Source organism: Eulemur rufifrons, chromosome 29 (genome assembly GCF_041146395.1).
Source record: "Eulemur rufifrons isolate Redbay chromosome 29, OSU_ERuf_1, whole genome shotgun sequence".
NCBI lineage: Eukaryota > Metazoa > Chordata > Mammalia > Primates > Lemuridae > Eulemur > Eulemur rufifrons.
Genome location: NC_091011.1, coordinates 33,806,819 through 33,825,210, shown reverse-complemented (window position 1 = coordinate 33,825,210; position 18,392 = coordinate 33,806,819). Strand labels below are relative to the sequence as shown.

Below are 18,392 nucleotides of genomic sequence, written 5' to 3'. Positions count from 1 at the left end.
CCAATTGCATACATCTCTTCCTAGTTCCATGTTCAGTGATCTCATGCTGAAAGCTTAAAACTGACCATGGTAGGAGCATTTATACCTCAGAAAACTCAAAATAGTATACTTATAACTCTACAGATTTATTGTGTTTTCAGCATTCTATAAAGAACAGTAATAGTTCGGTTGTACAAAAAAAAAAATTTTTAAGTTTCATTGACACAAGGTTTTTAATCATCAAGAAAAGATTAGTGAGTCTTTCATGTTTAAAGTCCAACATTCTTTCTGATCACATAGAAGTATATTCAAATGTTTAAATAAACTGTTATCATCCTGCTCTAAGATTCCTACTAGTAAAACAATAGAGAGGAGTACTTTAATCTCAAAGTAAATTAACTCTAATTACAACCCACACACTTTAAAACATAACTCCCCAAATTGTATTCAAAATGTAGGGAGTGGTGGACTATGTTAGTGAGTGTTTTGGGAGGAGGTATGATTGAAAACAAATAAATCAAGATTAGTAACAACCTGTACAGAGAATCTTAACATTTTAGAATTGAAAGGGATCTCAAATAATTACCAAAATTCCCTATAATTACAGAGCCAGAACTTAAATTACATATTCTTGGTAACAGTTAGAGAGACCAAGGTTTTATTAAACAAATCGGCGTTCTTAAATTTTAATTCTGTGTTCTGTATAATCCACTTTAATAACAAAACAAAACCTCCTGATTCATAAAAGTTATTAATATAAGCAAACTAGTAGAAATGGAGAAAGACTTAGGAATGTAGTTTTATATAACTTTAGGAAAAGAAATATTTAGTGAACTACAACATTGCTTAAGAAGTCCAGTTCTACATCCTGTGTTCCAATGCTTCAAAGAAGTCAAATATCCAGATGTTCTAAAGGACTTGGATCTCAGAATATACTGAACAACTTAGATAGAAGAACACACATAAAGCATGGTCACAATTTCAGGGGTTGAGTATAAAGAACTAGAGCTGGAAGCCTTAATCAAGCTACAGTAAAGGAAAAGGAAACAAAAATGGGGTTAAGTGTGCATCCTCTTAAGTATGATGTTAAATGAAGTATTAAAAAAATCAAACTCATGATGTTAACTATTTTAATAAACAAGAGTATTGGTAAAATTTACCAGATAAATGAAATATTCACAGACCCAACAGTGAAGCATATTAAAACTGTGTGGAAAAAATTAACATGAAAGTCACAAATGAAACTCTATTAACAAGAGTTTATTAAATATTCACTATTCCATCATGTACAAACTATGATATTAAGCATTAGTTTCAAGATCACATCCAAAAAACAGTGGCTGCCTATATAATGTTAGCTACAGTTAAAAAAACAATTATTTTATTTATGTTCATGAGAACACCAAGAATAGAAAAGAAAAATAGGCAAATGAATTTATTTTTTTAAAAAAGTCATTCTAGATATCTTTATTGCTGATTACCAAATGTTTCTATCTCTGGCTATAAAGTAATATATGCCTATTTTGTAAAATGTAATTTCCTTCTTTAGTTTTTCTCAATTAGCTGTAAACAGCCATAAACTCACAATCCAAAGATCACTGCTAATATTTTAGTGTATTTCCTTTTAATGTGTTAGCTATGCAAACATATTTATAATTTTTATACAGCTGAAATCATACAGCATATACTTTGTATGATTTTGATTCTAATATATTTTCTATATATCTAATAATGCTTTTTTTTTGAGACAGAGTCTCGCTCTGTTGCCAGGGCTAGAGTGAATGCTGTGGCGTCAGCCTGGCTCACAGCAACCTCAAACTCCTGGGCTCAAGCGATACTACTGCTTCAGCCTCCCGAGTAGCTGGGACTACAGGCATGTGCCACCATGCCCAGCTAATTTTTTTCTATATATATTTTTAGCTGTCCAAATAATTTCTATTTTTAGTAGAGACGGGGGGGGGGGGTCTCGCTCTTGCTCAGGCTGGTCTCGAACTCCTGACCTCAGCGATCCACCCGTCTCGGCCTCCCAGAGTGCTAGTACAGGCGTGAGCCACCGCACCCGGCCTAATAATGCTTCTTATATATTTTAATGGCTACAAAATTATCTATTCCAGGGGTCAGTAAACTTTTTCTCTGAAGAGCCAATTAGCAACTATTTTAGGCTTTGAAGACCACATTATTTCTGTTAAACTGGTCAACTCTGCCACTGTAGCACAAAAGCAGCTATAGACAAAATGCAAACAAATTAGCATGACTGTCCAATAAAACTATATTTACAAAAACAAGAGACAGCAGCACACTCAATAATAAAATGACAAGTAACCAAATTTAAAAATGGTGAAAGAATGTAAAGAGACATTTCTCTACAGAAGATGTACAAATGACCAATAAACATATGAAAAGGTGCTTCAAAATCATTAGCTATCAGGGAAATGCAAATCAAAACCATAATGAAATACCACTTTATACTCACTAGGATGGCTATAATCAAAAAGATAGACAATATAATGTTAGCTGTGGGCTTGTGAAAAATAAAATAAAAAGACAGACAACAATAACTTAAGTGTTGGCAAGGATATGGAGAAATACGAACCTTCATACATTGTTGTTGGGAATGTAACAAAGTGTAGCCACTTCGAAAAACAGTTTGCAGTTCCTTAAAAGATTAAACACCATGTGACCCAGAAATTACACTCCTAGATATATACCCAAGAGAAATGAAAACATATGTCCCTCAAAAACTTCTACACGAATGTTCATCCCATCGAAAAGGTAGCAACCCAAATGTCCCTCAACTTGATGAACAGATATGCAAAATATGGTCTATCAGCTCAATGGAATATTATTCAGCAATAAAAAATAAGTATTATTAATACATGTACAACATGAATGAACCTTGAAAACATTATGGTAAATGAAAGAACCAGTCCCACAAGACCACATATATTATTTCATTCATACAAAATGCCCAGAATAGGCAAATCTAGAAAGACAAAGATTAGTGGTTGCCTAGAAGCTTAAGAGAATACAGAAGTGACTGATAATGGATATAAGGATTCTTTCTGAAGATATTAAAATATTCTTAAATTGATAGTGATGAAGGTTGCTAGAGTCATTGATGTTAAGTGGGTGATATGTAGAGTTCATGGATTATATAAATATATAAGTATTATCCCCTGGTCTATTTTATAGATATAAAAACATTAACTTATTTCCTCTTCTTTTAAACATGTAGTTTCAAATTGTTCACTGCTCTACTTTAATAAATATGACAATAATCATCTTTCTGAGAAATGTCAGTTTTGAGCTAAGTTTTCAAATGGCAAAGAACATAAAATGGGAAGAAAAGTGTAAAACTGAAGAAGAGTATACTTCCTGTCATTCCAAAAACAGTTACATCATTAGTAGCATAGCCAGTGAATCCTGGAAGCTACATATCTAAACCTCCTCCCCACCTGGAAAAACCCTTCAGGAAGGAACACTGTGGCATTAGAATATATTGACTTTCCTGTAATCTTGGGGTTAAGGAGAATAGAGATAAAGGAATTTGCTAACCACATTTCACTTTCAAGAGCAACAATGAGGTGTCTTGTTCATTTGAATCTACTTACAGTTTCTACCATACTAGCCTTCTTTCTTAGGACTATTTTCTAACATGTCTTACATCTCTACCTATCCAAATATACCCATTCTTGAAGATCAGTTTTGGCCCATGAGATCTTCATCAATTACTCTGGTCCACCCTACATAACAAATTGCTTCAGTACCACACAGATGACTACTCTATTTCTCTCTGTTTCATGTGCCTTAATTTTATCCTCCCCACCTCTTGCAAAAAAAAAGCCAAGACAAGATCAAAGAATCTGCGTATATAGCCTAGGAGAATAATAAGCAGTAGCAACAGTAACAGCAAAGATAACATTTCCTGAACACTTACTATGTGCCACATGATGAAGGCACAGAAAGTCAAGTGACTTGCTCAAAATGTCATTTATTGGTTGATGAATACTTTATGGAATGTTTCATCCACATCATCTCATTTGTCCCTTAGAACTCTGAGTATGTTACAAGTATTACTGTTTGACAGAGATATTCAGAAATTTTATTTTAGGTACACTATAACTTAATGGTACAGGTACAATTATAATATAGACACTTAGCCCAGGGCTTTTTATCCTATGTCATAATATCTTACTTAAAGAGATAAAAATACACAGGTTATCAAAGATTCATCCCCTGAAGTTTCAGACTAATTCACACCCAGGTTCCCCAGAGAAGAACTCAGGGGTGCTCGAGAAAAGTGTCCTTCCCCAGACTGCTACTGGAGTAACAGGTACTAATGCTACTAATATGATATTGCTACAATGTACTCCCTCACATGTGATGTCATTTAATCCTAACAACAACCTGATAAGGAGATACGAATTATTATCCCCAGATTCGAAAAATTTATGTGTTTTGCCCATTTGAGGCCATGGAGCTTAGTAAGTAACAGAGCTAAAGCTCAAATCAAGGACTTCAGACTCTCTTCCTTTTCTTCCCATTTTTACTCAAAATTTACCACTTCATTTTATGCTGACATTCTCTGATTGTTTCTCAAAATTGATGAATAAATATAAAGATCAGAAATCAATGGTTCTTAGTCTTTTCTGGGTTCACAGGACCTTTTCGAAAATCAAATCTATAGAAGCACTCTACAGGAAAAAAAAAAACAAAACACAGCTTTGTACACATTTTCGGGTTTGCGGACACCTGTTAGGAGCCCTATGCAATACTGTAAGCTGAATAAAAGAAATGATAAGTTATGCTCCTGTCATATGCTTCACAGTGCACAGTACACAGAAGGATTAAATAAGTATTTAAATGATTGTAAACAGACCAAATTTTCTTGATATTGGCACTGGAAAAAGTCAAGGAGCCTCTGGTAAGATGTATATTTTTGTAGTAATAGAAAAAGCTAATGTAGAAAAGTCATTCACAGAAAAGGCACAAAATCAACAAACAATCATTGAGTCTTACTTTATGCTACAAAGGCTTTACCTGATATAATTTTTTAGACTCAAAGCAGCCTCTAAAGTAGTTATCATCAGTTTTAGTTCGTCAAAAACTTAAGTAAATGGTCAAAGATACAAAGTCAGATCAGTCCAGAAGAAACCTGGCTTTTCCAGTTATCACCTAAATATTAAGCTTGATAGCACAGACTGTTATAGAAAGAAAAACAAAAAAAAAAAACTTAAGACATGAAGTGAAAAGAAAACGTGACTAGAGGATCAAAAATAGGGAAAGTATTGCAACAATGGAAAAGGGCAGGAAACTAAGATGAATAACCTAGATCATAATATATTTGATGGGGAACGGGAGAAAGAACACAAGACTGTTCATAACAATCTGATTCTAATTCCAATTCTAACTCACTGGATAACATTAGACTAACCACTTTAATGTTTCTGGAACTTAGCTTTCCTCATCAGTTAAATTATGGGCATTGGACGGTATAAAAACTTAAATTTCTAAATTCTTTCACAATTTTCAAAACGCTGTCACAGGTATTATTTTCATTTCACTCCACTGAGCAGGGACTTTGTTTTATTCCGTTATATCCTCAGCACCTGGCTTGTACAAAGTAGGCCCAAAATATTAGTTGAATGAATAGATGAATTTGATCCTGACAATTATCCTGTGAGGAACGCAGAACAGGGCAGGTATTATTATACTTATTTTACATATGAGAATAACCAAGGTTCAAAGAGTTGAAAACACTTGCTCACAGTTCCACAGCTAAGAGGTAGAGCTAGAATGCAAACTCAAGCCTTCACATTACTGGTTCAAATTTCTTTCCAGGTCTAAATTTTGTTACATTTTAATGTACTTTTAAACAGTCAGGAACAAGAATAATGAATTCTTCTTATTCTCACTCTTTCAAAGAAAAAAAAATCATTAGGATAGTGTTATTATAGACAGCAATGCATGAATAATTATCCGCAAGAGTTCACCGAAAGAATATCTAACACTCAATAATGTTGCATATGAAATAAAAGAGATAAAATCCATTTCTGACCTTCTCTGATTAAACCAATTATATTTTCTGTGTTCCACAGTGAGCCTTCATCTATAATTCTGGCTGGCTACTTTGCAAATGCTTGCTGCTAATTATAAGGGAGAAGGAGTGCACATCTATCTCTATAACTAAGGTTATTGTTCAAACTATAAACTTTGTGCAGGGCTCCCCAATGACCTGAGGTTGAGAAACACATCCCATCCCCTACCCCCAGTCTAGAATTTTAGGATCAACTGAGTTATACAGGAAAGCTCCTGAGAGGACAGCATGATCTGGAAATATCTTATCAACACAGAACAGAAAACATAGTAACAGCCCTAGGCAAAGCTCTATTCTTCAAGACTCTCAGAATCACAAGATTGTATTAAAAGAAGCTAAGTGGGGAGGGAAAAGAGCTGGCTGAAGAATACTCATGAGCATGGCATGCAGCATCCTGCCTTGAAAATATAGGCTAGCAGAGAAATCTGTCTGTGTGCGTGTGCGTGTGCGTGTGCGTGTGCGTGTGCGTGTGCGTTGGGTAGCAAAATCTTTTAATTAAAAAAAAAAAAAAGCCTGCAAACTCATCTAAACAAGATCCTTTCTTTCAGAAATAAATAATTTCTAGAGCATTTGCTTTCAGAAATTAAAATGAGAGTCAATACAATCTAAATAAATATGAAATAGCCCCCAACCAAAAAAATCAAGTAGTTCAAGTACAAGGATATAGGCCAAAATACTTTTGTCATATGGGAAGTAGTATACAACTGGTTTGTAAAGCAAGAATTTTATTCTATCTCACAATAAAAGTTTCTTAAAACAAACTTCTCAAAATATATGTCTCTTCTGAAAAAAAATAAACTGGATATTCTCCACTGACTTATGTTCCTTTGGTTCCTTCTCTTTCCTCTAGGAGGACTTTCATTAGGTAGGTGCCAAAGTTAAGAGAATTGTTATACTGAAACTACAATGGGGAAGAGCAATTATACTGAAACTAATCTATTTCCATAGTAGTCAAATAAAATAGTAGCCTGGGGAAATGGGGGGGGGCAGTATTATCAATTAGGGGGGTAAAAAAGTTTTAAAAAGCCACCTGATTTGGACCCTGAGGAAAAAAACTGGCATAAAGATTGAAAGAGCAGGGCTTAATCAAGATAAACATTCTGTAAAAACCTCAAATCTGGGGTAATTTAAAAGTTTTAAGGGCTCTAGTTCTATAATCTAGGAGTTATCCCACAATAATAATTTTCTGTTCTACTTACCTTTTAAGAAATAAGTCCCCCTCCCATTGGAAAGTTATTTTCCCTATTGGTACAAAAAATATACCTAAATTTTTCTGTATAAATGTTGTATTCTTACCTAGTAGCAAACTGAATGAGTGCATTTTGAAGAGTCTGTCTAATTTCAAGAAGAAAAGATTCATCATCACTTAATGTATAATACCAATACTGGACATAATCCCTCAAGGAAAACTGGATAACCTACAACAAAAATATTGGACAAAAAATATTACTTTTTAGGATTTAAAAAGTAACACTGGTAAACTAAAAACTAAGATGATTATTTGCCAATTTATATTTACTCTCTACATACTAAATTGTGGTGTTAAATATCTGCCTTGATTACAAAAGCATCATGCTAAAAACCATTTCAAAAATTTTTAAATTACTTTGGTATCCCAACTTACCCATTGCCCAAATTTTTTTTTTTTATTTATTTTTTTTTTTTTGAGACAGAGTCTCACTCTGTTGCCCAGGCTAGAGTGAGTGCCGTGGCGTCAGCCTAGCTCACAGCAACCTCAAACTCCTGAGCTCAAGCGATCCTCCTGTCTCAGCCTCCCGAGTAGCTGGGACTACAGGCATGCGCCACCATGCCCGGCTAATTTTTTTCTATATATATTTTTAGCTGTCCATATAATTTCTTTCTATTTTTAGTAGAGATGGGGTCTCGCTCTTGCTCAGGCTGGTCTCGAACTCCTGAGCTCAAACGATCCGCCCACCTCGGCCTCCCAGAGTGCTAGGATTACAGGCGTGAGCCACCGCGCCCGGCCCATTGCCCAAATTTTTTAAAAATTAAAATATTATCTATGGCCAAGTCCCACCCAAATTTGGGTAAAGACAGAGTTTACATAAAAAATAAATTTTCAATGCTATAATAAAGAATTCTAATCAGTCTGAAGGAATGAGATGAAAAGTAATGCTGATGGACCTAATTCTCAAAAAACCCCAGTTGTTCCAAGATTATATCATCAGATCCATTGCAGTCTAATTACAAAATGATATAGGAATTCACTTAATTTTACTAATACCTTTGATACTTCCAATGGTATTCAGCTAGACAATAAGTAGCAAACAATTCAACATACAATTTTTACAAATCAAAGAAACTAAATATGGGTTCATTTATAAAATAAATGTTAAAATTTTAAAGTACACATTTTATAATGATCATATAATCAAATCAAACAAACATCAATGGAAAATTTTTGGAGGGGAATAATTCTTTACCTAATTCTAATTTTTGAAAATTTTTGAATCAAATCAGGTATTTCATTTCCATTTTTAAAAAGTAATAAAACTAGTAGAAAAGAGTCTGATTTGCCAAATCACTAGGCTTGTTCATCAGCAAAAGCCTTATACTTTATACAATTATTAGAAACACTATCAAATATGTCAATAAAAATATGTCATTTTTTCTAAATGCAATTTCAATCAAAAGCCTTTCATATTAAGTAAACCACTTCATAATAAGTGAGTTAATAAGACAGTACCTTCAAGTATAAAAGTCAAGGATAACATCATGAAGTTACAGTACATTATTTAAATAGCAAAAGCATCTTAGTATTTTCAAAAGAAATACACTTGGTACACAATATATGGAATTCAAATACCACATACTGAAACTCACTTGCTGGAGAGGTTCATCAATTATATTGGCACCCGTCAATCTTCTATCGATCTTAATAGTCCTGGCTTCCCGTTTCATTTCTTCTAAGCACTTAAAGGAAACCGTAATATTTTATGATAAATGTACAGGTATATCATAGCCATATTTCAGTGAAACTTTAACACTATAAAATTAGTGTTTCATGTGAGTCAAATTAATAACTATCTTTACTGGACACTCTTCCTCTTCCCCCTCCCTCTTCCCAGCCCAAAACAGTATACCAGCTGCCAAAGGAATATATTTTTAAATTGATTTTATTTAGGGATCATTTCTGGCAACTAAGAAAAATATACTTCTCTACTTCTTAGTCTTCAGAAAGATGAGTAGCCTGAAAATAGTGATGAAAGGTAGTAGAAGACTTTTAAATTAAAAATATAAACCAAAACATAAATATATATATAAAAAATACATGCTTCAAGTTACAACATGAAACCACTAATATTTTTTTCATAAAATATGTATAAATCACATTTCAGAAATAAATCAAAATCACTATTTTATACCATCTACTAAAAATGGATTATAAAGACTTAACCAGTTTTGACTATGATTTATTACTGTTAATGATTTTAATTCTTAAAATATTTCCCATTCTCTGTAAGTACCACTCCAGTAAATGTACATTAAAAATGGCTAAGAAATGGTTCAAAAACAGAAAATTTCATCACGACTTTTAAGCAAACTCAAAGAATACATATTAACAGGAGTCCTAAAAGAGAAGAGAAAAGTTTCAGATTATAAAAAAGTTACAAGTATTAGAAAAAATTAGTTTATCACTATGAAAGGCAGTGGGACTGAAATTCTTTTATTTCCTTAATGCAAAACAATATTATACATTATTTACCTCTACATCTCCTACATTTTAGAATATAATGGACAAGTTAATAACTGTAAAGTTACGTTACTAGCATCAATTTCAAGCCCTTTGTCTCTCTTCAAACAAGATGAAACCCCCTCAATTCCACAAGAATCAAAGGCTTTGCAAATCTGAAGCCTACCCAATTCCAATTTATTTATAGAGTATGACATTGAAAAAAATGGAAAAATAGCACCATTCGAGACGGTAAAAATTTGGCCTGAATTATTAAAACTAAAGATATTGCATATCTAATTGCATATCTAGTTACTATATTTTTTAAAGTAGTTAAAGTGTCCATTTTTCCCCTCTGGTTCCTATGCAATGTATTTCATTCAAAACAGAATATTCACAGACGTTCTTACAAAGCGTATGCGTGATGCTTTCAAATTCTGTGTTTAAGACAGCAGGAAAAACACTAAAATTAAACTAACCAATTTCTATCTTTTCCTCAAATCTATATTCCTACTTTTTACTCTAAGAAAGTTTTCAAGGTGACTTTTTAAAATTATTTTCTAAGTGTGATTGAAATATCTTCCATAAGCATTAAAGAATCATAGGACAATCTGTCAAGCCATATATAGATGATCACATTATTATTATTGCAAAGAACTGAACTTTAAGGTTTTATATTCTGTCACACTATTTACCTTAGGAACCCCAGTTGATGTTGGAGGAAGAAATGAGTGTTCACACTGTTCTAGGTACTTCTCTGAGTTTGTTTTTCCAAATAGGAGAGTAACCACTAAACCCCTATGAAAAAAAAATTTAATCATAGATATAAAACAATTTTTCTTTAATTTAATACATCTATTTCCAAATATTCTTTTCAGATTTCATAAAATGGCTTATCATTCACTAAAAAGTCAGTTTGTGATGTTGGGAAAGCAAGAAATTGATAGATTTTTTGGTATATTCTTAAGTTTAAAACAACTATAAATGTTTTATGAATTACACAATAATGCTTTTCAAAGTTTTAATCAAATATATTTCATAACGAATCTCAGATGACATTTTCAAACTTGAGAAAAATCAGCTCTCATTAAATAAGTAGGTTAGCTAATAACCAAGGATAAAGACAAATGAGATTTAAATCTATAGCTAAATGACCTAATTCTATAGTTCTGTTCATTAATTAAGGTGAAGTATTAATATCAATTTAACTTGCCACTATGAATACAAAGTAAACAAAAGCTACAAAGGCAAAAAGATCCAATTTATGATTTGTTTCAAATAAGGCTAGAATTAAGTAAAGAAATATGAATGTATCCCAAAAAGGTTATTTTTTAAAACAACTATAGGATCACATAAGATAAATTCTGGTTCAGCACTCTTCACTGTAAGTATTAAGTAAATGTTATCAATATTTCCTATATTTAAAATTCACCAATAAAGCTAAGTGCTGTAAATCTACAAAAAAAAATTTAAATTTTAATCTTATAATGATATTAATCTTACAATAATTCAAAAACTGTAGTGACAAGAAGGGAACAGTGAAAATTAAATATGATTAGTCTCTACTACTGAAAGGAAGATTCTCTAAGTCCTCTGCTTTTTGTGGCTGCCATTTCACTGGTCTTCAGTACAGCTACTATACAGATAAAGTCAAATCAGTTCATATCATTAATTCTGTTTTTGATTTTTTTATAAAAGGTTGACCTCAGAATTATTGGTAAATTTTATCTGTGTTATATCTGATATTATTACTAATATTTAAGTTGGCCTCATATTTCAGTTTTGCCTGGTCACTAAGCACATTTACAGATACAATAAAATGTTTATATTAACACTGTATTTCTAAAAACATCAACATGAAGCAGACTGATAAAATAGCCTTTGCCCACCATGTACAACAGTAGGAAGGCAAGGTAAAGAACAGTCTGATCTTACAAAGAAACTAATTAATAGTTCAGCTGTGAGATTTAACTAAAAATAGGTACTACAAATAATTACATAAACCAACAAATATAACAGAATGTCATGAAATAACCATAATATGGTATTGATAATATCCCACAACAAAAACAAAAAACATTCCTGAGAGGTTTTCTTTCCAAAAATTCTCTTTATATTAAAATACAGGGGTTAGGTTTGACCATAAGCAAAATAAATACATTATCAACATTTTAGATGGGGAAACTGCAGAACTTAAAACTTAAGTTATAAGTTAGTTTTATTAGCGCACACACACAAAAAAGGAAGGGGTTCCACAAAAAAATGTATCCGTTCCAAATACAATACATCTTTAAAACTTATACAATAAGAAAGCATACTAAAACTAAGAGATGATTTTTAATTACATGAGAAATGCAATCATTTTACTTATTGCTACTTAAAAGCCTATTTTTGTTCTTTAAATTCATTAGGCATTAAACTACACTAAGTTACATTAAAGAAGGGACAATCATTCTTCATAACTAGAACCAAAATAAGAAACATCTGACTCAGGAAATTATGGTACTCGTTGACCATAACTGAGTAACCTAAAGATGCTTAATTAATCCCCCTGGGATGATTCTGGGTAGCAGGCTAGTATAAGTCCCCTTTTGGTGGCAGTGAGTTTTACTGAGATCAACATAGTCTGGAACAGAACTTCAGATCAATTTATGATATATCATGAACTTGAAATTTCAGACCCCACCTCGTGACTCAATATTATCTAAAGAGTTTTTAGTATCCCTCCCACACCCCCCAGTACCCCACCTTACCGAAAAATTTTTATACAACTCTGTTAAGTACCCAAAACATTTTTAAAAACTATTCCTTCATAAATTAGCAGATTCAAAAAGGAGGGGAGCAACAAAAATTCTTATGACGTAAAATTAATAAAGTGATCACTCTTCTCTATTTCCCAAATATTATGTGGAGCAGCTTAGTAAAAGAGAAATAATTCTCCACCCTTCCACCTTCCAAGGGCTCCTTCCTTTGCCTTCAATATCCTGCCTTTCTGGAGTATTGGGAAATACTCTGAGATCCTTTTCCTTCACTCTTCACAAGGGCTTATTCAATTAGTAAAATTAAAAGAAATTTCTCCCTTTCAGAAAAACATCTCATGACAAATAATCTCCTTGCAATCAATAACAGTAGCCTTGACCCTGCTGCTGTAAAATCATGCAGCTTTTACAGCCATGCTGTGGCCTTAATTTTTGACTGAGGAGTATAATTAGGAAGCCCATTTGGCTGTAAATCTGTAAGATCTTCGATCATCTTTATCATCAATAAAGATGTTCTGAACTCTATGTATCTGACACTTATGACTGAAATAAGTCTAAGCGTTTCAGTACACAGTATAGTATTTAAGCAATATGAAAATACTAAATCTAATATAAAATACAGTTTTATAGAGAGTCTTTGACATCACTGCTCAATTTAAATAATTCACACTTCTTCAACAATCAGTAAGTATACTCCCTATAAAATGACAACAACATGCATGTCCTTCAAGCCTGTACCCCAAAAGAGGTGATAGGTGGTAGGTATATTCAGAAGCTAATCCTTCAGTGTCTTATAGGGTCTTTCAGGCTGCTGTTTATATATGCTATTCAATTCAGCTAAATCCTCTAAAACCTACAGGCTCAAACAACTCTTCCAAATATCTAGGGCGTCAGAAGATTTTTTAAAAAAAGAACTCATAGGTGTTCATTCCACAACTAATTACATAAATATATCATATAAATACATACACACACATTAACAATAAAATATTCATTTCAGCTAAGCTACCTTGGTAAGAGTGTCCAAATAACAAGCATCTCACTTGTCTATACATTTTCTAATATTTTCTTACAAGTCATGCCTGTATGTGAAGCTATAATAAATTATGACTGATCCTCCCTTATAAAGGTTTATCAACCTAAGGGAAAACAAACATTGCAAACCGAATGACTATAAGGAGAAGACTGAAAAATCAGGCATTTATTTGAATTCTCTAGGCCACAATGACAACATTCATTAACAGAAATAATTAACATTATTGTTTACTATCAATGAAACAATTTCTACAATGTAAAACTGGTTGTGTCATCTCAATTTAAGTTATATTTAATGGACAAGAAAACTGCAACTTTATTTTCACCAAAAAAAGTTCATATCTTCAGAAATTGAAATTTCATTTTTGAAGATGATTACCCATATTCATGGTACAAATAATAACCATCAGTGTTTTTTATTTCTATGAGTATCTTATGTTTACTTTTTTAAAATTTTAGTAAAAAGTTTATATAAAATGGCATTCACAAATAAATCACACTCCCATTTCTCAGTCATTTGTTCCCATTTGAACAAGACATGACACATGAATTGTAAAATTATCATTGCGTATACTTACCCACCCACAAAGCAGAGGATATAAAATGCCAAATAAAATATTACAAAGGGTCCAAAGGTTATTAGAAAAAGGACAATGCCAAGGCTTCCCCATCCCCATATGGATAGACTGGCCTGAAATAAAGCAAAAAAATATAAATAAATAAATAATTCTCCATATAAATTAGAAAGGAACTAACAAAACTTTTTATAGTTTTAAATTTCTCTTTTTAAACATTTATGGTTTCAGTAACTGTTAAAATATTTGCTTTTAGAAATGTAAAGTACATTATTGAAAATTTATCTCCAAAAAACAATCTATAAAATCTTTATGTACAGAGATTTATAGCACATCAGCAATGATAAAAAAAGAAAACTAGCTGCAATGCTAAGATACAAGAAGAGAAATAGTTACAAACTGTTAAATGGAATGTTGGCATGAGAAATATAACAAAGTATTTATTAAAACATTTGCATATTTATATATGCAAAAGTATTTATAAAAGGTTAAGTAGGCTACAAAGTTATACTTATTTAAAATTAATATTTTATTTTAAAACTAAGTCCCAATATAACTATAGCATAAGGAGCTTTTTTTTTTTAAATTTAAATTGCAAGGTAAGAAATCCTTTTCTCACTGAAAATAGTGATATTTTTCTTCTACTCAAATTGTGTGCAGAAACTCATACAATTATAATTACAAAAGTTTCAACTTCCAGTTACCAAAATTTACCATGAGCTCAACAAAACATCTCCAAAAAAATCTCCATCTTTAAAAAATTAACTACAAAATCCTATTTTGTACAGAATTATATTGTTTTATCCAATAAAAAATACTCCTTTTGTTGAGGGCAAACTGGATTCTGGCAATTTAAGTCATTTTGCATAAATAAATGTATTCAATTCAACAAGTTCCTATATCCCTTCACCTTGCACTGTGAGGTAGGTACACAAAGGAAGCATTTGTCCCACTCATGCCATCAAGGAGCATAGAAAGTAATGTCTTACAGGAATGAAACAATTAGACAATGAACCAAAAGAAAATAATAGAAAGCATTATAAGACGCTAAACTGAACAAAATTAATGACCAAAAAACTATAGAACAGACAATAAGTGCCATGGATTATGAGAGAAAGGAGAATTTTATTTATTCATTCATTCACTAGTCATTGACTGCTTCCTATGTACTAATAAGCACAGCTCTAGGTGCTGAGGATACCACGAGAAACAAAACATACCTTCTTAAGTCTACATTCTAGTAAGAAAGAAACACAAACATGTCCTCCTAAGTTCACATACCTTTGTAAGTTTTTTTCATAAGAAGGGGGAAAAACACCAATAAACAAGTAAATATACAGTTATATCAGCTGCGAATAAATGCAATGGAGAAAAATAAAACAACTGCATATGGTCAAAGAAGCTTGAATGATTAGATGACACATGAACAGAAATGTTGGATAAGATTTATTTCAGGAGAATTTATAATACTGAGTCGTCTTCCTATCCCAAAATAACATTTTTTTCAATTTTTTCATATCTTCTTTTATGTCTCCCAGTGGAGTAGTTTTGGCTTTTTCTTTTACAAAGGGCTGGTACAACTCTTGTTCATTTGTATTTTATTATCCTTTTTCCTCATCCTGGCCACTATTATCTTTCAACCAGAGGACAAAATGCCCGTTAATGAAGTTTCTGCTCTGCCTTCATGCTCTCCCCCCTGAATCAGCTGGGAATACTATTTCACCTACAGAAGTGGTCTCCTCTGACTTTCTTTTAAGAGCTGAAAGTAGGACATAGTAGAGATTTAGAGTGAAGTACAAAGCAGCCTAGTTCCTCTGGTAATACTTCTGCTGAACATCCAGTACCTGATCCACACTACAGTACTGCCAGATGCCCGACTATGGGAAACAGATGCTATTTCCCAAGACTCACTCAACACCTTTTCCATTGACTTCCCCAGAAAACAGTTACCGTAAACTTTCCAGATAACTGAAACCAGACTGTGACCCAGATACGTTCAACCTACCTTCTCCAGTGAGATTTGATCTATTATTAGCAATATTACCCTTTCTTTACACAATTAGATTTATGCTTCCAGTCAGTTTTTCAAAGCTAAACATCTTATTGCTTAAGGATATATTCAGAGGTCTTAAAAATAAAACCAAGAGATTGGCTATCTCTGGGGATAAAGCAGCATTCAGTTGAAAGACAACACAAAGGGGGGCTTCTCAAATAGTAGTGTTCTATTTCTTAACCAGGTGTTTGCTTTAAACTATATAAATGTCTTACTGATTCTTATGTTTAAATCACATGGTTCATAAATGTTCAAAAAAATCACAATTAGTTGATATGGAGATTAATACAGCAATTACTTAAGCGGAAATCCTCAATTTGTCTAAAAACTCAAGTTTTCAGACCTTACATGTCTCTTATTACTAATTTGAAAAGGATAAAAAAAATCACCAAAAACAAACTATTCATTCGGCAAATATTTGTGAATACCTACACAGTGCTGAACAAAACAGACATTATTGTCTGTCACATTTTTTAAAAAATCCATGAGAGGATCCTTTCCTTAATTAAGTTTGAGAAAAGTTTTCTTTTTTTAATTCCTGAGACTAATAAAATTAAAAGTTTCTAATCAATCAAGTGCTCATTTGCTTTGTGGTTAATCTCCTACAACTGTTAACCTTCAAATGTTTACTAAAACATCAGAATAGTGAACTGTCCAAAAATAAACTTGTAGGTTATTCTTAGTGTCTCATAACTATAATTGGCTGATATTTTAACCTTATTATTTAGTAGGATGAATTAAAAACATTCAATCTAACACAACTAAAAATTTTGAGTTCTAATTATTTCCTAAAATGACAGGATGATAAAATTTAGAGCAATTTTGTTCTAACTCAAAAGCCTTTCATAAATGCAAACTGGTATTACCTCAAAAGTTGCCCTATAATGGAAGACAAGCAATAGAAAAAAATCTACAGGACAGTGATTTACATTAAAATAATCCTTTAAGACTGGGTACAGTGGCTCACCCAGTAATTCTAGCACTGTGGGAGGCTGAGGCAGGAGGATTGCTTGAGGCCAGGAGTTGGAGATCAGCTTGAGCAAGAGTGAGACCTCATCTCTACAAAAAAATTGAAAAATTAGCCAGGCGTGGTGGACAATGCCTGTAGTCCCAGCTACTCAGCAGGCTGAGTTAGGAGAATCACTTGAGCCCAGGAATTTGAGGTTTCAGTGAACTATGATCATACTAGCCCAGTGACAGACTGAGACCTTGCCTTGAAAAAAAAAAAATTTTTTTAAATAATAAAAAAATTACTTGGGCATGGTGGCACACATCTGTACACCTGTAGTCCCAGCTACTCAGGAGGCTGAGGCAAGAGGATTGCTTGAGTCCAGGAGTTTGAGGTTACAGTGAGCTACAATAATGCCATTGCACTCTAATACACAAAAGAGTGAGATACTGCCTCAAAAAAAAGAAAAAAGCCTTTAAGGTACTACAATTTTCTTTGCTAAATGCAATAATCAACACTAAAATACCCATGCTGGCTGGTCCCAGAATCACTCACAACCATGAGTTGGAAGAAGTCTTCAAGATCATCTACTGTAGTATTTCTCAAACTTTAAGGATCTTAAATGCAAATTCTTAAAATGCAGATTATAATCCAGTATGTCTGGGTTAGGGCCTGTGATTTTTTCAAGCTAACAAGCTACCAAAGAACTGTTTAGAACCAAGGACAATTATATATTTATAATTCTCCCTAAATTAATTTTTAGGTCCATAAAACCTTAGTCAGAATTTCAAAATCAAAAAGCTCTGAAAACCAAATTGTACCAAGCAGCCTACATACCACATCTTATTTACCCCTCAAAACAACTTACGAAGTAGTCAAGAAGGTAGTGACATAGTGTTCAAAAACTATGGGCTGAGTTAAGACTACCCGAGTTCAAACCTCTCTTTTACTATTTTTTTTTTTTTTTTTTTGAGACAGAGTCTCACTCTGTTGCCCAGGCTAGAGTGAGTGCCGTGGCGTCAGCCTAGCTCACAGCAACCTCAAACTCCTGAGCTCAAGCGATCCTCCTGTCTCAGCCTCCCGAGTAGCTGGGACTACAGGCATGCACCACCATGCCCGGCTAATTTTTTCTATATATATTTTTAGCTGTCCATATAATTTCTTTCTATTTTTGGTAGAGATGGGGTCTCGCTCTTGCTCAGGCTGGTCTCGAACTCCTGAGCTCAAACGATCCGCCCACCTCGGCCTCCC

The 18,392-nt window shown here is 32.9% G+C and overlaps 1 protein-coding gene across 3 annotated transcripts in view; it reads right to left on the bottom strand.

The window, feature by feature from the left end:
- SNX13 (sorting nexin 13) overlaps positions 1–18,392 on the bottom strand; it is a 141,191-nt gene that overhangs the window by 81,276 nt on the left and 41,523 nt on the right. For 2 of the 3 annotated variants that reach the window (XM_069462706.1, XM_069462704.1), the window contains 4 exons: positions 14,143–14,255; positions 10,466–10,568; positions 8,921–9,010; positions 7,373–7,494 (listed from right to left, as the gene is read on the bottom strand). In XM_069462706.1, the coding sequence (XP_069318807.1) occupies positions 7,373–7,494; positions 8,921–9,010; positions 10,466–10,568; positions 14,143–14,255 (428 nt within the window). Of the gene's footprint in view, positions 1–7,372; positions 7,495–8,920; positions 9,011–10,465; positions 10,569–14,142; positions 14,256–18,392 lie in introns of those variants that run through there. The other variant, XM_069462705.1, reaches the window with a different exon arrangement.